This window comes from Gigantopelta aegis, chromosome 7 (genome assembly GCF_016097555.1).
Source record: "Gigantopelta aegis isolate Gae_Host chromosome 7, Gae_host_genome, whole genome shotgun sequence".
NCBI classification, from domain to species: domain Eukaryota; kingdom Metazoa; phylum Mollusca; class Gastropoda; order Neomphalida; family Peltospiridae; genus Gigantopelta; species Gigantopelta aegis.
The window spans coordinates 42,863,966-42,891,945 of NC_054705.1; the positions used below are offsets into that span (position 1 = coordinate 42,863,966).

At 41.0% G+C, this 27,980-nt stretch overlaps 2 protein-coding genes across 2 annotated transcripts; both read right to left on the bottom strand.

Annotated features, from left to right (window-relative positions):
• Positions 1-1,401: 1,401 nt before the first annotated feature.
• LOC121377246 (glutathione S-transferase A-like) lies at positions 1,402-10,512 on the bottom strand. Its single transcript, XM_041505160.1, has 6 exons — positions 10,295-10,512; positions 5,538-5,603; positions 4,397-4,477; positions 2,701-2,778; positions 2,176-2,244; positions 1,402-1,747 (listed from the first exon to the last, which is right to left on the bottom strand). Exons 1-6 carry the CDS (start codon positions 10,463-10,465, stop codon positions 1,523-1,525), a joined length of 690 nt encoding a protein of 229 aa, XP_041361094.1. The 5' UTR covers positions 10,466-10,512; the 3' UTR covers positions 1,402-1,522.
• A 5,266-nt stretch (positions 10,513-15,778) lies between these two features.
• On the bottom strand, positions 15,779-26,535 carry LOC121377311 (glutathione S-transferase A-like). Its single transcript, XM_041505248.1, has 6 exons — positions 26,243-26,535; positions 23,736-23,801; positions 22,230-22,310; positions 20,758-20,835; positions 16,797-16,865; positions 15,779-16,121 (listed from the first exon to the last, which is right to left on the bottom strand). The coding sequence occupies exons 1-6, from the start codon at positions 26,411-26,413 to the stop codon at positions 15,900-15,902; spliced, it is 687 nt and encodes a 228-aa protein (XP_041361182.1). The 5' UTR covers positions 26,414-26,535; the 3' UTR covers positions 15,779-15,899.
• Positions 26,536-27,980: the final 1,445 nt, after the last annotated feature.

The window sequence follows — 27,980 nt, forward strand, 5'->3', positions numbered from 1 at the left end:
TTTGGTAATTCTGACTCGTCAACAGAGGAAACCCGCTACATTTGCCTAATGCTGCAAGGGATCTTTTATATGCACTTTCCCACAGACAGGGAAGCACATACCACGGCATTTGACCAGTTGTGGTGCACTGGTTGGAACGACAAAACAAATCAGTTGAACAAATTCACTGAGGTGGTTCGATCCTGCGACGTAAGAATCTCAGGCGGGCGCTCAACCGACTGAGCTAACTCCCGCCCTATATACTCTATTGATGTTAAATACAATTATTATGAATGTTGATGTGTATATATTTTGTAAATAATATGTAATTTATATTGACAGAAAACACGAAAACATGCTCCAAGATGCCATGACGTGTAATTAGTTTCTTGCCACAAATAGGCGAGATGTATTCATGTTGTTTTTCTAAGTTTCTATCGATAATGAAATAAATATATTTTTACTATTTGGATATTGCATTGAATTTGTTTATTATTTGGATAATATATATTTATATACTATGGAGGCTGAGACAACTTTTAGAGGTTGCCCTCCCCACTCCTCCACTCCCAGTGGCGGATCCAGAAAATCCATTTACGGGGGGTCACCAATGACATGAGGCGGAATGCCAATGGAACTGTAGGGAGGTTTGGAGGGGATTGTAAAAAAATGAAAATTAATATATGATAAAATGATAACAGTCGCCAAATTTAGGGGAGGTCCGGGCCCCTTCCCCCATCCCCTAGATCCGCGTCGGACTCCAGATATCGGTCACATGGGCCTGTCCCTGCATCGCCATCAATATGGTACAGAGCTGGGGCCAATTTCACGAAGCCTCGTAAGTTTACCTTTGCAACTAGCAGTTATACCGAACGTGTCAGGCATCCATTACACGCAGAAAATTACATCATTATGGAATATGGGGCATGTTAAGGACACAATAAAAACACAATATACGTACTTCCAACTGTACTTATTGCACTATAATAGCGATATGAATTGTCGTACATTTACATCATTATGGAAGATGGGGCATGTTAAGGACACAATAAAAACACAATATACGTACTTCCAACTGTACTTATTGCACTATAATAGCAATATGAATTGTCGTAAATTACATCATTATGGAAGATGGGGCATGTTAAGGACACAATAAAAACACAATATACGTACTTCCAACTGTACTTATTGCACTATAATAGCAATATGAATTGTCGTAAATTTACGTTTACGTCCAAAACTAAGCTTACGATGTTTTGTCAAATTGGGCCCTGTACCCTATCCCAGCACCGCCACGAAACAATGAATACAAACAAGCAAACACTGTATTTCATGTATTGTATTTTTGTATTGTGTTCACGTGATGTTACATCAATGACTAGCAATAACTGATTTACGTTCCGTGTTCCCCCCCCCCCCCCCCCCCCCCCCCCCGATTGTTCACAAGCATCAATCAAAATACTATAGTAAGCAACTTTTATATACTAGTATAATAGGTCTATCGCTAAAATAGCAGTTATCTCTCTTTATTCTTCACACACTAGATGTCGCCAAGAATTGATTTGTCTCCTTCGGGATTTTCCGTCCAGTGCGGAGGCCACGTGGCCTTGACACTGGCACGTTCGACAATCTTCTTGTAATAAGCTTCTATGGCCGCCCATTTCTCCAGCTGCAGTCCAACTCGTTTGGCAAAAGCGACGTAAGGGAAGAAAGCGCAGTCGGCTAATGTGAATGTTGATCCCGCAGCAAATGTATTAGGACCAGCCTATTGGAAATAAATAAAAAATATTAAATTATGGTTTTGGGACATCTAAATACAATATTTTGCTGTTTTTTAATTGCCATTTAATTTTATTTATTTATTTGTTTATTTAATGATGATGCTGATGTTGTTCATATATTCCTAGTTCGGCCAAGAGGGTAGAATATTTTGCGAATGCAGCACATGTGCTGTCTATGATATTGGTATCAAATCTGACCGAGACACGGTGTTGGTAAATGATCCAGTATGCTCAATATTGGGTGTCCTGGGTCGCACTCATCTGTCATTGTATATAATTGAAGCATGGACGTGGCTCGTCTGGTACGTGGTCCGTTTAGGATCAACAAAATAACGCTTTTGAATTGTGCAGCGAAACGCGACACGATAGTGAGCGAAATATTCCCTGTCAAACTGGTTGTATCCCTGCTTACCTTTTTAAGTCTGGCCTCCCAGAAGGCCAGCTCCGTTCTACACTTCTCAGCTCTCTCCTTCAGAAGGTCCTACAAAACAAACACTTAGGTTTATCAAACAGATATGTAAAACACGAATTGAAAAAACAACAACAAAACACCCAAGAACGTTTGATACCATGGATGGCAGCAGAATGTTTTTCTAGGGAAGGGGTGTATTGTTGTTGAGAAAAGGACACCTACACCAACAAGGGGTGCATCGTTTAAAAACACAACAAAAAGCACCCGCATATCCATCACAAAATATAACCAACATGTTGCAAACTGATGACTTTATACACAGAGGCCAAGCAATCAGTGCAAATTTAATCTTATATGCATTGTAACCGAACTTTTAACATAATTGTAATCAATTGTTAATGTCGCCAGACACCCGGTCGGAAAACATACGACAACTATGACGACGACGACGACAACAATAAAAACAAAACTGCAGCAACAACAACAGCAGCAGCAGTAGGGGCAGTAAGAAAATGCAATACATACCACATCATACTTGTCCTTTGGAGTATGGAACTTGTAGTAAACATAATTTGTATTCAGTGTCGTCTGTAGGTTGGACAGCTGACAAAAAGAAAAACTAATTAAGAAATATAAAACCCACATGTCAGAAAACAATAAGCAAAACAAGAGCTGGGGTGGTAGTTATGGTTTATTAAGAGAGAGACAGAGGGAGAGAGAGGGGGAGCGATAGAGAGAGAGAGAGAGAGAGAGAGAGAGAGAGAGAGAGAGAGAGAGAGAGAGAGAGAGAGAGAGAGAGAGAGAGAGAGAGAGAGAGAGAGACAGACAGACAGACAGACAGACAGATACACACACAGAGAGGGGGAGGGAGAAAGATAGACAGAGAGAGAGACAGATGAAGGCGAAGTGATCTTTTATAAAAATAAAATATGCACTGTTCCATAGGCAGAGCAATACATACCATGGACGTTGATATACCAGTGGTGGTGCACTGGTTTGGATGGAAACAGTGATTTTAATGTAAAAAATATTTTTGATAATACTGGATTGGATTGGATCGGATAACATATTAACGTGCCTATATCCAATTAAGGTTCAAGCACGTCTCTCACGGGTACAATCTCTGACTTAACCAGTGACTGAGTCAGTGACAGAAGGGGGAGAGAGTGAAATGAAAAAGGACAGCATTTTGGAATAGCAAAAGATACATGTATATATTTTTTTAATTAAAAAGTTAACTAGCCAAAAAAAAAAAGAATTGACTGCTCGGCCGAATATTTATATAATTTGGAGCATTTTAGAAGGACAGTCCAAAAATAAATGAGACAAAGAAGAGAGGATCGGATTATATATATACACCAAGATAATATTAATACTAAATTTGAGTGTCTGTTAACGACAAGGGAACTTACTAACTGCCAGTTACGTCCATACGAGTTATCTACCCTTATTAAACCTCTTTTTATCTTGGACATTCAGGAACAACTATCCTGTTTGTGGGATGGTGCATATAAAAGATTCCTTGCTACTAATGGAAAAATATAGCAGGTTTCCTCTCTAAGACTATGTCAGAATTACCAAATGTTTGACATCCAATAGCCGATGATTAATAAATCAATGTGCTCTAGAGTTGTCGTTAAACAAAAGAAATTTTTATGGAACAATTAACGCCTCGGTACTGTTTTGGTGAGCAGGCGTGTGTGTACGGGGAAGGGATTCGGGTGTTGACCCCACTCCCCTCCCCTTTCCTCACTTCGGTACATTTATTTTTATTTGTTTTCAATACATGTTCTGGGAGAGTATGACTCGACCCCCACCCCACCCCTATAAACATCGCCCTCCAGTCTAGACCCCTCCCAGCTAAAAGTCCTGCACACACACCTGATCAGAGTGCAGGGAAGAAATAAGTTAGTGATCTTATCCAAGACTTTTCCAGGACATGAAATGTTCAATTAATGAATGTTTTTATAGCAAATTGTTGTCTGAATTTAGACAGGTTATGAGGACAGCAAAAGTAAAGATGCCTAAATTTCCAGGACACAATAAAAGTTAATGCTTTTTCCAGGACATTCCAGGCCTGGATTTTAAAATAACAAAATTCAAGGAAATTCCAAGACGCGTGAGAACCTTGTAATAGTGGGGACTCAAAACCCGTTGTTGTTTTTTAAAATAAAATTTAAAGTTTTTTTTTAGGGGTTACTATGGCAACAGTTTCACTTACCTCATTTACGACTTGGAAAACTTGAGCTTTTCCCGCAGGGTCGGCCGGTAACAGCTTCAGGCCTTGGTCTGAGTAGGTCGCCTGCGGAGAGGAAAAGAATGTGTGTTTAACGACATCCCGGCACGTCATTTTAACAGTAGAGATATGTTCAGTAGTCCGAGCGGTCACGGTCGCCGGTCGTTCCCTAGCCTGTTCTTGGTGTTTTTGTGCTGAACGTTAGATTAGATGAATGTGATATGCTAGAAGACGGTGGTGCCAGTCAAATAAACTTCGCAAGCGGTACGTGTGACATTTTGTGTGTGCGTTCGTGCGTTTGCGTGTTTATGCATGTGTGTATGTGCTAGTGATGGTGTGTTTATGTCTCTGTGAGCATGTCTGTGTGTACATATATGTGTGTGTTTTATATGCGTGTGCAGAGAGAGAGAGAGAGAGAGAGAGAGAGAGAGAGAGAGAGAGAGAGAGAGAGAGAGAGAGAGAGAGAGAGAGAGAGAGAGATAAACTCAAATTAAGCATCGTGTATGCGCTCTTAAATAAATATTTAGGTATTTTAGACCTTGTTTTCAGTTACAAAACAATTCAGATGCAAAACAATTCCAAGCTGAGCGGGAAACATTTTAATTCCCGGCCTCTAAAATTGTGGGGGAAAGAGAAGCAGAGAGCGAGGGGACAATTAACAGAAAAATTGAGAGAGAAAGAGACAGAGACAGAGACAAAGACAGGCAGGCAGAGAGAGAGAGAGAGAGAGAGAGAGAGAGAGAGAGAGAGAGAGAGAGAGAGAGAGAGAGAGAGAGAGAGAGAGAGAGAGAGAGAGAGAGAGAGAGAGAGCAAAACAGAATGGATATACACACGCACCTATGTACGTATGTGTGTGCGTGTTTGCGGATATGTCCGCATATATGTCTGCGTTCAGACAGACAGATCGTAAAAACGTTAGCTAGACAGGTTCATACGTTTCATGTCAAATCGAATCTGGTACTAGTCAAATAGTAGGCGAACGTTAGCGTTGCTTGCTGTCCCTGAACGCAGGGTTCATCTGCATGCAACATTGCGAGTGCATATAATATGTGCGTGGGTGTGTCTGTGTTCACGCCTATGTTTATTACTGTAAGTTTTTAATATTCAGATCATGTAAGAAACTTACCTCTAGATACTCCATGATGGCATTCGATTCATTCACGACGATATCGCCATCTTTAAAAGTCGGCAGCTAAAATAACAACAAAACAAAAACATGTACAAGGATTAGCATCGACGTTATTAGTTTCTGTTTCTACCCAAAGGTTTGCTTAAAGACACCACTAGAACACATTGATTTATTCGTCGATGCTACGGAATGTCAAACGTTTGGTAATTTTTTACAGTCTTAGAGGATACCCACTACGTTTTTTCATATGCATTTCCCCCCCAGACAGGACAGCACATACCACATCCTTTAATATGCCAGTCGTGGTGCACTTGTTAGGACGGCAAAAAAAAAAATCCAATTACACAATGGGTCCACTGCGGTGATTCGATCCTACGGACGTAAGCACCTCGGGGTCGTGCTCTACCGACTGAGTTTTTTATCAAACGTTTGCATACAACAACACTCCGATTTCATCTCGCTATGAAGCAAGACGTTGCTGTTTGTGCTCTCAAGATAACCCCCCCCCACACACACACACACACACACACACACACACCTGGGACGACTCTTAGCTAGTTACGGCGTGCTGCGTGAGTATCGAGTTGCGTACACTGGGTCACGGGCGACTGTGACCTTAGTGTACTGCGATCTCGACACCCCGAAGAGGAAGAGAAGAGGACATGGAAAGAGGAGACGTGCGCCAGAGGCAACACAGGGGGACCAAACCTGGCGGCTCAACCGACAGCGGCGGTTCCATCTGCGTCGTCGCCCCTCCATCTACTCAGCAGAAGGAGACCAGCTCGCCACAGGCGGACACGTCAACGGACGCGACCAGCGGGACACTGGACACTGCCATGTACCAGTCACCACCGCGACGGCCCACTTCTACTCCCAAGCTGACTCCGGTGAAGCGGTTAACTTTACCTACCGCTCCCGTTGAGTCGGCAATGGATACAGTTGTTGCTACGGCTGCTACGCGGAAAGCCGTCACACCACCGCCGCCTGTTCCAAAAAATCCCCCCGTCTGCAGAGGAGGACGTAGACCCGTGGGAGTTGGCCTTGGGGAAACTCAAGAGACAATTTCGGGACTACATCCAAGGGGATACAACAGACACGAAGAAGTTGAGAGGCCGGTACAACAACCAGAAATGGAAGCCACTGCCGGATGGGACTCACTACGAGCTGCACACTCTACGGTTCAACGACGCGACGGGACTTGTCGTGACACACCGGCGCCAGCAGATCTTCAGACAAGCGATTCTTCTACATCAGATGGACAGCCCAACTATCCACCGAATCGTCAAGACGATCTGCGGCGCCGGTTACAACATCGTCATCCAGGCCTTGCTCGGCAGGAAGCACCTGATACCGTCACTGACTGCTGGACCGGTCCTCAACTCTCCGTAGGCGCCAACCTCTCTTAGGACAGGCACCTCCTGTTTTGGGCTCAGTTGGACATAAAACATTTCGGCCGCAGTTCAAAAAAAAGTATATTTTTTTTTGTAAACAGTCCGACAGTTTATTTTGGCAGCCCGTCTAAATTGCTCAAATCACCTTAAAACCTTTTCGGTCGAGCACTCTAATTTTATTGTTTGGACTTAAATTTTTGTAGCTCATGGTTTATTTTTTGGTCTTTGACCAACTACTAAATTTGTATTCCAAATTCCGTCCACCTCAAACTTACCCCCCCCCCCCCCCCCCCCCAGCCCGGACTATATAGGTCGGACTTTAAACTTTTAGACCTTCGTTCAAAATTTTATGTCGAAATTACTTCTTTTAAAAATATTATTAAATAGTCCGATCCTCTCTTCTTTCTCTTATTTATTTTTGGACTGTCCTTCAAAAATGCTCCAAATTATATAAATATTCGGCCGAGCAGTCAATTTCATTTTACTTTTGGCTAGTTAACTTTTTAATTAAAAAAATATATACGTGTATCTTTTGCATCTGTGTATCTTCTTTTTTTTTTTAATCCTACTAATTTCTTTTACTAATTGCTATTTTCTAAATTCTGTCCATTTTCACTCTCCCCCCCCCCCCCCCCACCCCACCCCCGTTAAACTAGTTATCTGTCTAATTTCTTTTTGACCGCCCAATCTAATCTAGCGACCAAATTTAGTGAGTAGATTTAGTTTTTTATTAATTATATTAATTAGAGATGCGCATCAAAATTTTAAAGGCCCACTAATTAATTTTTGGATGTAAATTTCAAAATTGTCCCTTTAATTTTTTCTGTCCCGGAGCAAGTCACTGGCTATCCAGAGACAGGGCCCGAGACGGACATGCTCGAAACTCTAGTGGTATATGAGCATGTAAATATTATTCGCACTCGCACTCGCATACAACGTTTATTATGTTTTATTCCGTTACTGTGTAAAACAGCGCTTAGGAGCACGGGTTCCAGTTTTGCGGGGGGGGGGGGGGGGGGGGGGGGGGGGGGGGCACGCTGATTTTTTGTCCGATTTAAACGAAAATGCTCGAATGTTGATAACAAGGTTTATTCTTATTTGCATTAAAGTTTAGTTAGTTCTGTTTAACGACACCGCTAGAGCACATTTTTTTTTTATTAATCATTGGCTACTGGATATCAAATATTAAATGTATTAATACTGATCAAGTGCAAAGTGTCGTTATTCGGATATTTGCGTGGAAAAGTGCATGGTAGCGATGGGGTTGCGAAGACTATGACATATTATTGTTTATGTAGCGATCTCTGATGATGAATGATGAATGGCGTATATCACTCGTTTAACACCCCAAAAATTGGGCGTGTATTGTGTTTTGACGGATACAGTATAATTATGTATGGACACCTGTATTAACATAAAGGTACTGCTAACTCTAAATTCATGGACGTTCACGTGCCACTCGATTGCGCTTACCCTGCATTGTCTATGTATATGTATATGCATGTACATGTGTATATATATGTATGCATGCATGTATGTATGTATGTACGTATGTATGTATGTATGTTATCTTAAGACAGTAACCAGTTATTGTGTATGTGTGTGTGTGTGTGTGGAGTGTGTGTGTGTGTGTGTATTCTAGACCTGACTGGAGTTTATGTGCGTTCTATTATCTATTAATAACAGTCATGGTTCACTGGCTGGAATGGGCCCACCGACGGGGATCGACCGCGCATCAGGCGGGCGCTTTTCCACAGAGCTATTTTATAATTCCCCGCTCAAACGCAGAGGGGAGCCCTGAACGTATATATTAATTGGCCTTTCAACTGGAGTGGGGTAATAATTAATATGCCCCCTGTCCCCTCCCCGACAAAAACACTCTCCGCTTCCGACGCTTATTTGTCTGGGTGGTAGGAATAAATCTCATTGGTTTATCCCATTTGGTTCTCCCGTCCCCACCCACATCTGGTTTATTAAAAGCTGTGGTATGTGCTGCCCTCTTTGTAGATCAGTGCATGTATAAGCTCCCTAGCTGTTAATAGAAAGCAGTGGGGTGCTTTCCTGACGACCATGTGTCTGAATTACTAAATGTCTATCGTTCCAGCCAGTTCACCACGACTGGTATATCAATCAAAGGCCGTGGTATGTGCTATCCTGTCTGTGGAATGGTGAATGTAAAAGATCCCTTACAACCAATGGAAAAAAGTAGCGGGTTTTTTAACACTGTCAAAAACTAACACTATAAAAAAAAACGATGATTAATGCACTCTAGTGGTATCGTTAAACAAAACAAACTTTAACGTTTACTAAATGTTTAACATGCAATATCTGATGACTAATTAATCAATGTATTCCAATAGTGTCAATCAGCAAAGAAAAAACATAATTTATGATAGCAGACTTGGGGGGTGGGGGACGCAACGCTCGACTGAGGGGCGAATTTATTAGCGAGGAACAGCACCTTACCCACGCTGTAGCTTTGTCACGTTAATTCCCAGTAATCCAGCCAGGACATATCCGAAAACTCAAATTAAATCATCTTGTATGCGCCCTTAAATAAATATTTAGGTATTTTATACCTTGTTTTCAGTTACAAAACAATTTAGATGCAAAACAATTCCAAGTTGAGCGGGAAACAGTTTAATCCCCAGCCTCGCGAATGGTGGTGCAAGAGAGACTGAGAGTGAGGGGACAATTAGCAGAAACATTGAGAGAGAAAGAGACAGAAAGAAAAAAAGAAGTGTTTTATTTAACGACGCACTCAACACATTTTATTTACGGTTATATGGCGTCAGACATATGGTTAAGGACCACACAGATTTTTTTAGAGGAAACCCGCTGTCGCCACATAGGCTACTCTTTTACGACAGGCAGCAAGGGATCTTTTATTTGCGCTTCCCACAGGCAGAATAGCACAAACCATGGTCTTTGTTGAACCAGTTATGGATCACTGGTCGGTGCAAGTGGTTTACACCTACCCATTGAGCCTTGCGGAGCACTCACTCAGGGTTTGAGTCGGTATCTGAATTAAAAATTCCATGCTTCGACTGGGATCCAAACCTAGTACCTACCAGCCTGTTGACCGATGGCCTGCCACGACGCCACCGAGGCCGGTAGAAAGAGACAGACAGACAGAAAAAGACAGACAGACAGAAAGAGAAAGAGACAGAGACAGAGACAGAGACAGAGACAGAGACAGAGACAGAGACAGAGAGAGAGAGAGAGAGAGAGAGAGAGAGAGTGTGTGTGTGTGTGTTACCAGTTAAGGCTAATTTTACCCATACGACCCATCGCGCAGGAGGCGAGTGCTCTAACACCGAACCACTGTCTCCACGCTTTAGCGATGAACTATTTAAAACTCACCTGACCTCGGGGATTTAAAGCCAGTATTTCGTCAGTCTTGTGCTCCTTCTTCTGAAACGAGCACAGCTTGTTCTTGTAACCGTGGAAACCTTTCTCTTCCAAAACTAACATAGCCTTCCAGCAGGGGATGCTGCCCGAACCCCAGTACAGAAACAGCTTGTCGCCTGCCATCGTGTGTTGCCCGGTTAGAAATGGATAGACAGAACAGGTCGCGAAACGATCGCGAGTAAATATGTGCAAGACACTAAGGGTACGATAACACGGGACGATTTGAAGTAACCGCGTGTTGCATACACACACGCACACCTATCTCTATATATAGCGACTGAAGGTGTGTGTATGGGGGGGGGGGGAGCAGTTATATATTAATTCGTCTTTCAAACTGGCCGATGATTAATATGCCCCCATAGCATACCCCACACCTGCATATTATCTACCCCCTGCTGCTATATAAATATAGAGAGACAGACACAGAGAGAACAGGGTCGTAGCTAGGATTTTTGGTGGTGGTGGTGGGGGGGGGGGGGGGGTTTCTGAGTAGTTAATAGTCTAAAACTCCTGAAACGGTTAAGAAGAGAATTTTCTTTAAGTTTCTATAAAAAATTTCCGAATTTGTTTCTTGCCCACCTCCCTCCCCGCTACCTACGGCCCTTGAGAAACAAAGAAAGACTTGTGTTTTATTCAACGACGCATCACTCAACACATTGCAATTACTGTTATTTGGAGTCAAACATATGGTTTAGGAACACAAAGATAATTAGAGAGAAAACCCGATGCCGCCTCTCCATGGGGGTATTTTTAGTGTTTCACATATTCTTCCAAGTTCCAGTTTACTGTTTACTTTTCAGGTTGATAGAATTTGAACAAAATTGACAAGCGTGGTCTATTTACATCATTTCTGGTTGTTCACAACATTAATTTTCTCAGCAGTATAATTCCACAGACTTTGGTATACTCTGTTTTAATGGGCTATTTAGATTTCGTTTTGAAGCAAACTTGGCATTGTATTAGTTGTTTTAATTGTTATTGTTCTTGTTCCCAACTTTTTGAATATTTTGAAAGTTCACTCATAAATCTGATAAATGTGCATTTACATACTGTGCATTGTGGAGTTGTAGATACAGAGGTTGCTAGTAGGGATTAATACAATAGGAACATATTTTATTTCCATGCAATTTCAACAATATTAACAGCGTAGATTAGTGAAAATGTTTAAATTATCACAAACATGGGGTAAAGTGGCCACCCGGTGCAATATGCCCCGGTAGTAGGGGCAAAGTGACCCACTTTTTTAAAACCTTTTTTTTTAAAATTCCACATTACCTATTGTCACGGTTCTAACGCCGTTACCGGCAACTGGTCCCACCACTTAGTTCCCCGGTAACAGAATCAGAAGCCCGCAATGGATGTAACAGTATTTCTCTAAATATCCCCAACATATATAAAGAGATATCTCTGTATCGGGTAGGTTTCTACCCGAGTGGCTGGCTCTAGGGTATTCAGGGAACAGGATCGTATATATATTTATATTTACTATTAACCAACGTTAAATTCACTAGAAAGACACAAGTTTAGTTTCAAATATGTATTATATAATACCAGGTAAGTGTTACAGCACTTACATGGCCTGTTAAAACCGGTGTCACACCACCTCTAGGCTGAGCACCACACGTAAACTTACTCACTTGACAATTAGGGATATAGTTACCACTCACAGATAAAACATAACCCAACCTTAGAATAATTAATTATTATCCTCAGTCTACTCTACATCCAATATTCAGAGGACCTACAATTTACCCGGTCATGATATTAGAATTACCACCTGTAGAGATAATTAATTATTATCCTCAGTCTTCTCTACATCCAATATTCAGATGACCTATAATTTACCAGGTCATGATATTATGATTACCAGTTATAGATATTATAACCTCTCTATATATATTTTGAGTAAGCGACGCCTACAGTTTACTTTAGTCGGTCTGACTTAGATTACCAGCTGTCCTTCCCCCACTAAGCAAAACAAGAATACACATAGTTATAATACTTGAATGCCACAACAAAATACCTTTTAGTTACTACAGAGCAGTAAAATATAGTTACCTATGTCCACTGGACTAATAAAGTTCGCCCAGCAGACAGCGTTTCCACCGCCTCTCTATACGTCCCTATACAGAACGAACTCTCAGCTTATATCCCCTATTTGGATTTTTGGCAGCTGGGTCCCATCTTTGGCAGTCCGGCCATTTATGGACGAGTGGCGAAATAATGGCCACACTAATTCTCTAAAACTACCAACAATACAGATACCATCTAATTAATACAGGGAACCTTCTTGGGTTAATTATTCCATGTACTGGCTTTCGAACATTAAAGTGCTACTCCAGTTGTTTCAGACCCCAGTCAAAAGTTAATGTGCAGACGGCTGTCTCCGTCACACCTATATCACATTAACTGGGAATCTTCTGACTGAAATATAGACCTAATACTGTTACTTCAGGTAAACAATAACCACACTTTCTAATGTCTGTACAGTTAATGTAATCGCGCAATCTTGTTAAGGGGCGCGCGCTACTCCGCTCTCCCCTACTCTTTTTTTTTTATTAATTAACAGCAAGGGATCTGTGATTAATCTCTCTCTCTCTCTCTCTCTCTCTCTCTCTCTCTCTCTCTCTCTCTCTCTCTCTCTCTCTCTCTCTCTCTCTCTCTCTCTCTCTCTCTCTCTCAGGCCTCGAACTAACCATAATTGTTGTATACCAAACATCTATAGTTAAAACTATGCTCAGGTGTCGTCAAACAGAAATGCCTTCCTTTCTTTCTGTTTTACATCTCACGTCTAATAATAAACAACGGCCTACTACAAAATGTAAAAAAAGAAGTCGCGCCGTGTAGACAGCTTTAGTGAAGGCTGCAGTCGCATCACTGTCGATCGAGGTATTTCAGCACTCGAATAATAAAAAAAGAATAAAAATCCACTCAGCATGCTAGATCAGGTCTACAGCTATTTGACGTAGACATCGTGTGTCTGTTTGACCAGGGATAATATACACGGGTATTATCAACTGGCTGTCGTATCAGGTCAGGTCAAAGGGTTTTACGTGCACATTCAGAACACGCTGTTGTAGCTCACGCCGGCTGTCGTATGACAATGACAATGACAAAGAGATTTACGTGCACATTCAGAGCAAGCTGTTGTAGCACACGCCTATCCTGGCCACAGGGACCGGCCTTGGCCGGTTCCCTCTGTGCAGAACAGGAAAGGGTTGGGGGAGGGTTGTAGAGAGGGAACGCCTGCACTGGCAAGTGTAAGGGAGCACCAGCAGTCCAATGTTGGTGACAGGCGGGGGGGGGGGGGGGGGGTATTTGGTGCGCGTTTTACATGAAGGAAATTTGGCGCAATTTTGATGGTCTTTCTAATTGAAATAGTGAAGAGAGCCAATAGGTTTTGCTTTTAGTATTCCGAAAGTGGCTCTTTATTATGACCGTCTTGGTGCTGTAGGGTGTTTCCCTAGGTTGCCCATAGGGCCCTTAGAAAGGGCCTGACCGCTTCTGATCGTGGCATGACAACCCAGGGGAGACTCGAGCAATTGTGCATGTTGGACGAGGTAGAGGCGTTGATGGAGAGCTTGATGTTGGATGCTGTTGCCGTGGAGGTGGAGTAGGTTCGTCCGTTTTGCCCAAGGTCCTGCCAGCGCCAAGGAGAGTTTTATTTTGGGTTTGGGGGAAGGGGCTGGTACTCTTTTGTCCAGTCCCTTCTGGGTGCAGTGCAGTGGTGTACTCAAAGCCTGTTTCTTTTGTCCGACTCCTTATTGGAGTACGTGCTGGGCCATTATTTTGGTTTTATGTATGGACGGGTGCATTGTTATCATTAATCAATGCACCCTATGGGATGTTGAGTGCATGCTGTGTTTGTGTTTGCCTATATTTTATGTTATGGTTGTTCCTACTGTATTGAGTCCTTATTCTATGTTTCCAACGGCTGATCAATGCCACCCATCCCCCCCCCCCCCACCCCTCCTTGAATTGCATAGTTGGTTAGCTAATCTTACATGTATCTTGTTTTCTTAATGGCAGTCTTCTGATCTGTTGTAGTGACTATTACTCATCTTGGTCTGCTGTGGAGGAAGTTGTATCTACTACCATACATACATATAAGTGCATAATAACATTTTAATATTTTATTTACATTGTATGTACAGTTCTGGTCGTTGGTTGGTTTTAGTCGGTCAACTGATGGTTCTGGAAAAGAGATGGTATAAATTAGTTGGTTCTATTTTGGTTAAGAGTTTTTAGTGACCCTGGTTGGTCCTCTGGTTGACCACTTAGTGAGGTATTTTTATTTATTAATTTATAGCATACATCTTTAATTAGATATAACCCGACAATCTCCCATTGAAATGTGGTAGCTTATTTTACTATTATAGAATTAGTACTATAACTGGTTAATCTGTCCCCAGGGCCACACTCCGATTTGAAGCGCTAATCGGGTCGACTGCAATAGGGTGGCAACATCTCTTCAGAGGGTGGTTGGTGACAGTATGTTAATTTTATTTAGCTGAGTGGTTAATATTCCCTTATTTATTTTCCCTATTTTTATTTATATATCTTACTGTCTGGTGTTCAACCACTGGTTTGGAATGCTAATCGTGGTCGAGTGTGGCATGGTGGCAATTCCGTTCCTAGTGACTAAAGGGGTGACAGTTGCTATAACTTAGGTTTGGTAGATTGTACGAACTGGTAGAGCGCGTGAAAGATTTCGTTTTTTGTTTTCTTATCTGGTTGTAGTAGGTTATTAGGTATTATGGTGGCAGGGTTGCTAATATTAAGTACTTTTAGTAGTTGCATTCTGTGGTTATTATGCAATGGGCAGTCCAGGAGATAGTGTTTCATATCTTCTGGCGTGCCACATTGACAGTTAGGTGAGCTTTTGTTTACAATAGCCAGACTGTTGTTGAGTGCCATTGAGTTTCCGAAACGCCCCCTATGTTTTAGGCTAGATACGGCCATCAATGCGATAGTTTCATTTCACTTTAACTTGTTGTCCATGGTTAAATCCATGTAGGGTTCGTGTACGCTGTCCTGCCACGCCCCCGCCCCCGCCCCCCCCCCCCCACACACACACACACACAAAATCCTGATATAATTAAAGAGCTAACAACATTTTATTTTTTTTGCTTCAAATAATGTTTAATCATGAAAAGAAATAATACGAAATGTGGTATGCACATGTATAGGTTAATATACAGCTAAGTTCCATTTGAGTATTCATAAAATGTTCGGTTGTTTTGTGTTTGTTTGTTTGTTTGTTTTGTTTTTGTTGTTTTGTTGTTGTTGGGTTTGTGTTTTTGTTGTGTGTTTTTTTTTTTTTTTTTTTTTTTGGGGGGGGGGGGGTTGGAAGAGGGTTGTGTTTTTGTGCTGTTTTGTGTGATTTGTTGCTTTGTTTAGTTGTTTTTGTTTTTTGTTGTTATTTTGGGTGGGGGGTTTTGTTGTCTGTTTCGTTCTTTTGTGTGTTGTTTGTTGTTTCTTTGTTTGTTTGCTTGCTTGTTATTTTCACTGTCAAATAGTCATACGAGTTGTCTGCCTTAGTGACGGCAGGTCACCACTAGAGGTCTCCGAGAATTGACGTATCGCCTGGAGTCTCCTTCCAGTGCGGGGGCCACGTGGCCTTGACACTGGGTCGCACCGACATTCTGTTGTAGTAGCCGTCGATTGCTGGCCACTTCTGTAACTTCATGCCCAGTCGCTTGGCGATGGCCAGGTAGGGGAAGGCGACACAGTCGGCCATTGTGAAGGAGTTCCCGGCGATATAAGCGTTGGGGCCGCCCTGTCGGAAATAAATAGTAATAACAACAATTAGGATACTAGTCCGAAGGGACGTAGAATGTGTGGTTCTTCTACTACGTCCGAACCTTGTTACATGTCCTATATGTAGCTGATATTCAAAACTTGTGGCACCATGTTTGAAACGTTTCTCAACCGAAATAGTGCAACAAATGGGCACACAAACCACAAATGTATAACCTACCGTACTCACTAAATCCCGATTGAAGTACTTGTGTCATTATTAACAAAATAAATCTTCGAATGAAAACCGTGAAAAGTCCCACGCCATTTTAAATATGCTACATAAAGGGTAAGCAACCCGCCGTACACGTTAAGAAAAGTATTGACATAACGTGTCCCGTGCACTATTACTAGTATTAGGATACTAGAGGGGAGCTGGCGTCTTGAGAAAAATACGAAACAGTGTCCATATAGTTGAGGAGCGTTCTGATTCTTCTTTTCATCCTGCAATCTCTCTCTCTCTCTCTCTCTCTCTCTCTCTCTCTCTCTCTCTCTCTCTCTCTCTCTCTCTCTCTCTCTCTCTCTCTCTCTCTACGTACAACTACCTCATTTCTTTATGCCTAGCATAACGCACAAGTGTTATATAATTAGTTTATTCTTACTTGGCGAAAAACAAACTGCAACTAACAAACTTAAACTATTCAAATGTTCCTACCTTTTCCAGTTTGGTATCCCAAATGCCCATTTCTTTCCGGCATGCGGTGTATCTAACTTGGAGTTGATTCTGAAAAAATAATCATCATCAAAGAAGTTTGTGTGTTTATTTGTTTGTTTTGTTTAACGACATCACTAGAGAACATTGATTTATTAAACATCGGCTGTTGGATGTCAAACATTTAGTAATTTTTACATATAGCCTTATAAAGGAAACCCGCTGCATTTTTCCTTTAGTAGCAAGGGATCTTTTATATGCACCATCCCACAAACTGGACAGCACATACCACGGTCTTTGTTATACCAGTCGAGGTGCACTAGCTGGAACGAGAAATAGCCCAATGGGCTCACCGACGAGGAACGATCCCAAACCGACCACACACCAAGCGAGCGCTTTACCACGGGGCAAGGTCTCGCCCCAAACATAAAAAATACCAGTACTAATGAAATAACCAACAATGTAAATTTAATCTCCCACGGTACTGGGGCGGAACGTAGCTTGATGCGCGATCGATCTAGGATCGATTCCCGTCGGTGGACCCATTGGGCTATTTCTCGTTAAAGCCAGTACTCCATAACTGGTGTATCAAAGGCCGTGGTATGTACTATCCTATATGTGGGATGGTGCATATAAAAGATCCCTTGCTGCTAATCGAAAAGAGTAGCCCATGAAGCGGGTTTCCTCTCTCTCAGTATCTCTGTGTGGTCCTTAACCATATGTCTGACGCCATATAACCGTAAATAAAATGTGCTGAGTGCAAACATGTCCTTCCTTTTTTCCTTCCCACGGTATTGGCGACTGTTTTGTCAAGAGCGGGATCTAGCTCAGTCGGTACAGCTATCACTTGAGGTATATAAAAAAAACCGTGGTATGTACTGTTCTGTCTGTGGGAAATATATACTTTGCTACTAATGGAAAAAATGTAGCGGGTTTACCTGGAAGACTACGAGTCAAAATTACCTAAATGTTTGACAGTCAATAGCCGATGATTACTAAATCAATGTGCTCTGGTGGTGTCGTTAAACAAAACAAAATTTACCTTGAAATCTATCGTTGTATTAATGTCTTCAATGTAGGCTATATCAATCAACATGATGTTATTACCTTTCTATAAAATGCTTTCGTAACAGATCCGACTTTAAATATTTATATCAAAATATTTAAGTTTTCAAAATACCTTCAGTTCGAAACCCAAATGGTAAATGCCGCATCACACGAAAACACTAAACCGGTAAACACGATAAAACTGGTTCCCCTAAACCCTGTAAATGACGCAGTCCGACGCAGACGCTCTGCAACATGTTTACAAAACTGGGGCCTAATTCACTAAACTCTCGTAACTTTGCGATCTCGTAGTGCAGTGCTGAAAGACTTGCAAAGAGGATGCTTTGTTGTCTAGCAGAGGCTGAGAGACCTTTGTGAACGAGGTCCCTGAATAGGTTTCACCTTCCCTGCGACTATATTCTCATACAAACTCGTTCTTGAATCTATCTGCATCAGTCTGCATCCATCAATCGTCAGCAAGCCAGTGATCCACGACTGGTATATCAAAGACCAATATCTGTCATACTGTGTGTGGGGTGGTGTATATAAAAGATCCCTTGCTACTAATGGAAAAAATGTAGCGAGTTTCCTCTCTAAGACTATATGCAGAATTACCAAATGTATGACATCCAATAGTCGATGATTAATGAATCATTGTGCTCTAGTGATGTCGTTAAACAAAACAAACTTTAACTTTTTTTCTTTTCATCCATCTTCATATGCATTCATCTGCGTCCAGCTACGTCATTCTGCGTTATTACTTTGTTTATGGAAATCCAGCCAGTGCACCACGACTGGTATATCAAAGGCCGTGGTATATACTACCCTGTCTGTGGGATGGTGCATATAAAAGATCACTTGCTGCTAATCGAAAAGAGTAGCCCATGAAGTGGCGACAGCGGGTTTCCTCTCTCAATATCTGTGTGGTCCTTAACCATATGTCTGACGCCATATAACCGTAAATAAAATGTGTTGAGTGCGTCGTTAAATAAAACATTTCCTTACTTCCTTGTTTATGGAAATCAGTTTTTACGGGGTCTAATCTTCAGTGTCACAACAACGATTATGAGTTTTATGCATATACATATACATAGAGGCCCGTATTTACAAAGCCTGTTTACATCTTTCACGCGTGTGACTCTAAATACAGTTACAATGTTTATACATATACATAGAGGGCCGTATTTACAAAGCCTGTTTATATCCTTCACGCGTGTGACTCTACATACAGTTACAATGCTTATACATATACACAGAGGGCCGTATTTACAAAGCCTGTTTACATCTTTCACGCGTGTGACACTACATAGTTACAATGCTTATACATATACATAGAGGGCCGTATTTACAAAGCCTGTCTATATCTTTCACGCGTGTGACTCTACATACAGTTACAATGCGTATACATATACACAGAGGGCCGTATTTACAAAGCCTGTTTACATCTTTCATGCGTGTGACTCTACATACAGTTACAATGCTTCTGCATATACATAGAGGCCCGTATTTACAAAGCCTGTTTATATCTTTCACGCGTGTGACTCTACATACAGTTAAAATGCTTATACATATACATAGAGGCCCATATTTACAAAGCCTGTTTATATCTTTCCCGCGTGTGACTCTACATACAGTGCTTATACATATACATAGAGGGCCGTATTTACAAAGCCTGTTTACATCTTTCACGCGTGTGAATCTACATACAGTTACAATGCTTATACATATACATAGAGGCCCGTATTTACAAAGCCTGTTTATATCTTTCCCGCGTGTGACTCTACATACAGTGCTTATACTTATACATAGAGGGCCGTATTTACAAAGCCTGTTTACATCTTTCACGCGTGTGACTCTACATACAGTTACAATGCGTATACATATACATAGAGGCCCGTATTTACAAAGCCTGTTTATATCTTTCACGCGTGTGACTCTACATACAGTTACAATGCTTATACATATACATAGAGGGCCGTATTTACAAAGCATGTCTATATCTTTCACGCGTGTGACTCTACATACAGTTACAATGCTTATACTTATACATAGAGGGCCGTATTTACAAAGCCTGTCTATATCTTTCACGCGTGTGACTCTACATACAGTTACAATGCTTATACATATACATACAGACCGTATTTACAAAGCCTGTTTACATCTTTCACGCGTGTGACTCTACATACAGTTACAATGCGTATACATATACATAGAGGCCCGTATTTACAAAGACTGTTTACATCTTTCACGTGTGTGACTCTACATACAGTTACAATGCTTATACATATACATAGAGGGCCGTATTTACAAAGCCTGTCTATATCTTTCACGCGTGTGACACTACATACAGTTACAATGCTTATACATATACATAGAGACCGTATTTACAAAGCCTGTTTACATCTTTCACGCGTGTGACTCTACATACAGTTACAATGCGTATACATATACATAGAGGCCCGTATTTACAAAGCCTGTTTACATCTTTCACGCGTGTGACTCTACATACAGTTACAATGCGTATACATATATATAGAGGCCGTATTTACAAAGCCTGTTTACATCTTTCACGCGTGTGACTCTACATACAGTTACAATGCTTATACATATACATAGAGGGCCGTATTTACAAAGCCTGTTTACATCTTTCACGCGTGTGACTCTACATACAGTTACAATGCTTATAAACACCCGAGTTTATGAAAAACAGGCTTTGTGCACTTATACACAGACACACACACATGCACCCACACAAACACACACACGCACACACACACACACAAGCACGTGCACGCATGTACACACGCACGCACACAAACGTAAATCACAAACACTGAGAAACACAGATAGACGTGTGTGTGCACACACGCACGCATATATACATATTTACATACACACAGAGAAATAGGTTGCCTACCTCGTCGATTTGGTCCTTGGGCGTGAACATCTTGTAGTGAATAAGTCCATCCACCAGTACAGAGTGCATGTTGGCTAGCTGAATACATGAGAAATGTAGATATAAGTACCAGTAATATGTGTATAAATGTTTGTGTTATAGATGTGTATATGTATGCACAAGGGCAGTGAAAAACTTCGTAGAACTAGATATACAAATTACGTACAACACCCTATGATATAACTGCTCTATCAATATTCATTCATTCATTCATTCATTTATTCATTCATTTCAACTATTTTCATCTTTATATCCAATTAAGGTTCAAGTACGTTGTCCTGGGCACACATACCTCAACTATCTGGGTTGTCTGTTCGAGACCGTGGGTTAATAAGAGAGAAGTCGGTATAGTAGCCTTACCCCTACCCACTGAGTTGTTAAACTCGCTCTGGGTGGGAACCGATACCGGGCTACGAACCGAGTACCTACGAGCGCAAAGTCCGATTGCCTAACCACCACCCGTCTCTATTAATAACTCGACTCTTTGTTATATGTATATTGTAGATGTTTTTTGCTTAACGGTAACTCACCCTCCTAAAACCGTGAATCTGATCGGCCTGGAACCAAGCGACGTCATCAGGTTTCTCACCAAGTACACAAGGGCCGTAGCTAGGATTTCTTGTTGAGAGGGGGGGGGGGGGGGGGAGGGGGAGGGACTGAGTAGTTAATAGTCTAAAACTCCTTAAACTGTTAAGAAAAGAAATTTCTTTTAAGTTTCTATATTTGTTTCCCGGATATTTTTCGGGTTGGGGGGGGGCAAGTGCCCCCTTGCCCCCCCCCCCCCCCCCCCCCCGCTAGCTACGGCCCTGATACTACACACAGTATTTGTTCTGGTTCAAGGCGTTGTCACATCCCAAATGTATCCAATATATCGAAGTACACATCATATTCAAACCGTTTCTGGGTGGTACAAACTGAATCGTGTCGTCAAAGTGATACCCACTGAACACCTGTGTAGTATGTTATATATTATACATGTTGTAAATGTTATATAGTAAATACTCGCCTCGTGGACAATTGAATAAAACGTTCCTGTTCTGAATCAAATTACACCACATTAAAACCCGTTCTAGGTGATACCAATTGAATCGTGTCGTAAAAGTGATACCCACTGAACACCTGTGTAGTATGTTATATATTCGCCTCGTGGAACAGTTGGTAGTACAAGTGAATGAAACGTTCAATTTCAGGACGTTGTCAGGTCCTCACTGTTTTTATCGAATTTTAGCACAGATTCAAACCCGCTCTGAGTGATACAAGCTGAATCGTGTCGTAAAAGTGATACCCACTGAACATCTGTGTAGTATGTTATATATTACATATCTTTTAAATGTTATATATATTTTTATATATATATATATATATATATATATATATATATATATATATATATATATATATATATATATATATATATATATGCGTGTACTTGCCTCGTGATAAACTTGGAAAACCCTCGCCTTTCCAGCCTTGTCCGAGGGAAGCAATTTAGCACCATTATTTGGGTATTCATTCTAAATAACAAAAAGAGAGAATACAAAATTAAATGACAATATTGATGATGATGGTGGTGGTGATGATATGCTGATGATGATGATCATCATCATACGCGTCATGAGAGAGAGAGAGAGAGAGAGAGAGAGAGAGAGAGAGAGAGAGAGAGAGAGAGAGAGAGAGAGAGACAGACAGAGACAGAGACAGAGATACAGAGAGACACAGGCAGAGAAGAGAAGAAGAGAAGAGAGAGAGAGAGAGAGAGAGAGAGAGAGAGAGAGAGAGAGAGAGAGAGAGAGAGAGAGAGAGAGAGAGAGAGAGAGAGAGAGACAGACAGACAGACAGACAGACAGACAGACAGAGACAGAGACAGAGATACAGAGAGACACAGCAGAGACAGCAGAGAAGAGAAGAGAGAGAGAGAGAGAGAGAGAGAGAGAGAGAGAGAGAGAGAGAGACAGAGAGACAGACAGATACAGAGATACAGAGAGACACAGGCAGAGAAGAGAAGAAGAGAGAGAGAGAGAGAGAGAGAGAGAGAGAGAGAGAGAGAGAGAGAGAGAGACAGACAGACAGACAGACAGAGAAAGACACAGAAAGAGGGACAGAGATAGTCAAGCATACAGAGAGAAAGACATATATAGAGACAGACAGATAGACAGACAGAGAGACAGAGACAGAGATACAGAGAGAAAGACATATATAGAGACAGACAGATAGACAGACAGAGATAGTCAAGCATACAGAGAGAAAGACATATATAGAGACAGACAGATAGACAGACAGAGAGACAGAGACAGAGATACAGAGAGAAAGACATATATAGAGACAGACAGATAGACAGACAGATAGACAGACAGAGATAGTCAAGCATACAGAGAGAAAGACATATATAGAGACAGACAGATAAACAGACAGAGATAGTCAAGCATACAGAGAGAAAGACATATATAGAGACAGACAGATAGACAGACAGAGATAGTCAAGCATACAGAGAGAAAGACATATATAGAGACAGACAGACAGACAGACAGAGATAGTCAAGCATACAGAGAGAAAGACATATATAGAGACAGACAGACAGACAGACAGAGATAGTCAAGCATACAGAGAGAAAGACATATATAGAGACAGACAGATAAACAGACAGAGATAGTCAAGCATACAGAGAGAAAGACATATATAGAGACAGACAGATAGACAAACAGAGATGCATAGATATTTCGAAAAAAAAACATTTATACAAGCAGTATGAGAAAAAGACAAAGTTACGAAGACAAAGGGATACAGGCAAAGAAAGAGAGAGAGAACAAAAAGGAAAGAGTGATCGAGAGCAAGGGAGAGGGGATAAAGTAACAGAAAGGCAAGAAGATATGTGGAAGAAGTGATGAATGAATGAATGAGGAAAACAATGACGGGTCTGCTGACGCCATTAATATCCTTACCTCCAAGTATTCAATGATGGCGTTGGATTCGTTCACCACAACGTTGCCATCTTTAAACGTTGGAAGCTGAAAGGCAATACACGTTCTATAATTACTTTGCATTTGTTATCGCTTTCGTAATAGTCGGTCATAAGGGACGTATACAGGGTTTCTTCTCTACAGACCATGTATAGAAATAGCTATATATTATGTCACATAGCAAATAACTAGTTTTAAAATGTTCTGAAGTGTCTTTACGCAACTATTCCTTTCTTGTCCTTTTCCAAAACCGGTAGAGTGCACGTCATACTCCAGTGTGAAAGGTTGACATATAAAAGCGAGAGGGTCTGTATGTTCCGGACATACGTTGTTTCGGCTGCTGTAGAAATACTGGGTCACAGGGTTCAATTTCACAAACTATCGTAAGCAAAGTTTTACGTGTAAACGTAAATCTACGATTAAACCACAGTTCGTATAACTACAACAGTACAACTAATATAATTTGAAGTATACGTGTTTATAGGATATTAAACGAACTTCCATTTCGTATCATGTTTATGTCCCGAATGAAATAATTTTCAATTGTGACGAGCTTTAGCGAGTGACAAAGAAACTTATTTCATTCGGGACATAAACATGATACAAAATGGTAGCGAGTTTAATATTCTATTTATTACCTATAATCGATCTCAATTTATATCGCTCAGCTAGTCTGGTTGACGTTTCTGTAAGGTTGTAGTGCGCCAGTCTATGACGTCACGAAGTGTTACATCCCGCTTGGGTTAACGCCAAGTGGGATGTAACACTTTGATATGTACCAAGATATTCTTAACCATATGACGTAGAATTATCATTTTAGAGTAGCTTGTATTCTTGCGTATAACGTCCAGGGTCTCGTTTAACGAAGGGCTAAGATCACCTTAGTGCGTTGCTACCTTATGCACTTAAGGTGATCTTAACGCTAAGACTGCTTCGTAAAACTGGGTTCAGGCGTACTTATTATATATTCAGCAAAATTAAGTAAAAGCCAATACATATTTTCTTCATTTTTCTTTTAAATCGTACAAAACACAATTTTTTGTTGTTGTTGTTGTCATTTAATTTTTGTTTGTTTAGGGGTTGTTGTTGTTGTTGTTTTTTTCTTCTTCTTTTTTTCTTGTTTTTTTTTTGGGGGGGGGGGGGGGGGGGGGCGTTTTTTTGTTTTGGGTTTTACAAGGCATACAGAATTTACTCAAATATTGTTTAGAAACAACCAGTGATCAATACTTGCTTATATAATATAACACTAACAAAAAACAAAACAAAAAACAAACGAACCAAAAATCTATTGACCCTTAATTAATTGTGCTGAGTATACTATGGCATAATAACTACATATGTATTAGGCGCCGATATAAGGGAGGGGGGCACAGGTTATTAATTTGGTATTTTCATATAGTGAAAAATCGTATTCACGCCCCCAAACATCGCCTCCCCTCTTTGCATATCCTAGTTCCGCACCTGTGAATCATATTACCACCAAGATAAGTATCTTTCTAATGACGCTCACGTGCAGTAGTTTAGCGTACAGTCTGTAAAATAACTCCACATGGCCGTCATATCACTGGGAGGGAATACGTGACGCACTACACTGGGGTATTACAGTCTGCAAAATAACTCCACATGGCCGTCATATCACTGGGAGGGAATACGTGACGCACTACACTGGGGCATTACAGTCAATTTGCGGCACGTATCCCTCCTCTGTATCCAGCACTTCATGTAGTCTGTGTGTATTGCATATTGAATATTAGTTACTATGAAATACACACGTGCACATCCAGGTGCAATAATTACCTACCATGGCCAGGCGCGTTTCCAGGAATTTTAGCGTGGGGGTGGGGTGTATGTGTGTGTGGGTGGGTGGGGTGGGGGGGGGGGTCTAGACTGTCTAGCTTATAGTGGTCGAGATATGCATCCTCGGTAAATGTCCTGAACGAAAAAGAAGAAAATTTGCTTGAGCGGTGGTTGGGGGTCGACTCCCAAAACCCCTGCACACGCGACTGATGAACGAAAAAAAAGAGAGGAATTTACACTACACAATTCCATTGCATTAATTATTTGTTGAGGAACTTCTTTTATATACATTGTAATACACAAAATGCGACTTTGTGTGGTTTAAGACTTTAATATGTTTCATATATTAAAAAGAAACAAACAGAACAAAAACAACAACAACAACAACAAAACAACAACACAAACCATATACATAATATATACGTATGATGTGGCAGCACATTACAATACTTTCTGGGTTAATTACGCAATGCTAAAATAATGTGGCATCGATTAATTTGCACTTGTTTATCACACATACATCAAAACACGGGGAAACGTGACAATTGCAACTTGAAGAATGCAACTCTAATAAACGTGTCGTTAAGTGCCTTAGACGTGCGGTTTTTCCTTCAATATCGCAATTCCTGAAGTTCTCTTGTTGAAGTTTCTCTACTTTTATATATAAAAGAGAAGACAGAAAACAAACTTACCTGACCCCTAGGATTGAGGGCCAGTATTTCCTCGCTCTTGTGTTCTTTCTTCTGGAACGAGCATAGCTTGTTCTTGTAGTTAGTGAATCCCTTTTCAGCCAGGGCCAGCATGGCCTTCCAACAGGGGACGCTGCCTGACCCCCAATACAGAAACATATTTTCCCCCGACATGGCTTCACGTGAATAAACCTTTACACACTGCGCCGACCTCAATATAGTAAAACAGGGGAGGAGGTTGTTATCGTGTGACTGTTGAATGAAGTTGTCTGACCCTCTGTATGTCTAGTCACTCGTAACGGGAGACCAGCCTATTTATACTGTACCGCTCAGTGCCCAGTTTGTGCCTAGTCATCTGGTTTTTGTTACCGAGAAGGGTAGAAAATCGTCCATTCATTGTTACGATGCAGGGTAGTGCCAGTAACATAAAGGGGAGGGAAACCAAGGGAGGCAGTTTAGGAGCGGTTGCGGGATTTTTCTAGGTAGTGGGTGCAACTTCAGGTGCGTGTGCAGGGGGTGGGTTTCGGGGGTCGAACCCTCCTTCCCCCTGCTCAAGCATATTCTCTTCTTCTGATCTTTTTTTTTTCAATATATTTTTCGGAAGAGCATGACTCGACCCTTTTATAAACTTCTTTTGAAATAATCTAGAACCCCAACTCCGAGTAAAATGCCTGCACACGCACCTGAACTTCAACATAGTTACCTACAGCTAGTATAGCAAAAATACACTAAACTAAACAGAATGGAATAGAATAGAATAGAACAGATGTCTAAAGCGGCATTCCTAAGTTTGCAGCATTGTAGGATGTTTCCGATTAATAAAATATTTCTACCATTGAACTTACATATTAAATATATTTTCTTTTTTAGAATATCAGTGTCTGTATATTCAGTATGTTTCTGGTCGTCTTAATATTTGTAAGAAGCCCAAAATGGATTTTGTCTTCAAATAATTTCGTACGTACGAAAAAGCTTATTTTAGGAAATAAAAAGAAATTTAACCTAGTACAAATATTAGAACGATCAGAAACACGTTTAACATACAGCCACTAATATTTTATGCAGGACAATATATTTGATATGTAATTACAATTGTTAAAAAGTCTTTGTTAGTCGATAACCTCTTAAAAGTTGCAGCAAACTCAGGAATGTCCCTTTAACGACACCCAAGCACGAAAAATACATCGGCTATTGGGTGTCAAACTATGGTAAATGCAAACAGTAAAACATCCGACATAATAGAATAGAATAGATGTTTAACGATACCCCAGCACGAAAAATACATCGGCTATTGCGTGTCGAACTATGGTAAATGCAAACAGTAAAACATCCGACAGAATAGAATAGAATAGATGTTTAACGACACCCAAGCACGAAAACTGCATCGGCTATTGCGTGTCGAACTATGGTAAATGCAAACAGTAAAACATCCGACAGACCAAATGTGTTGACATTACATGTCAGTGTAATTATCCTTGACCTGAATGCATTTAGCGCAATTATCCTTCAAGCCACATATGGCAGACCAATAGAACTGACCACTATTCTTGCAGCCTTCAGCCATTTTATCATCTGCAAACCGGGTACCGCGAATGAAGGCGTTCAAATTCCAGAACAAACACGCATTCCGAGAGTACTCCTAAAGCTTTTCATTTTCATTTCAACTTATTTTCGTGCTTATATCCAATTAATTTCAAGCACGCTGTCCTGGACGCACACCTCAGCTATCAGGGCTGGCTGA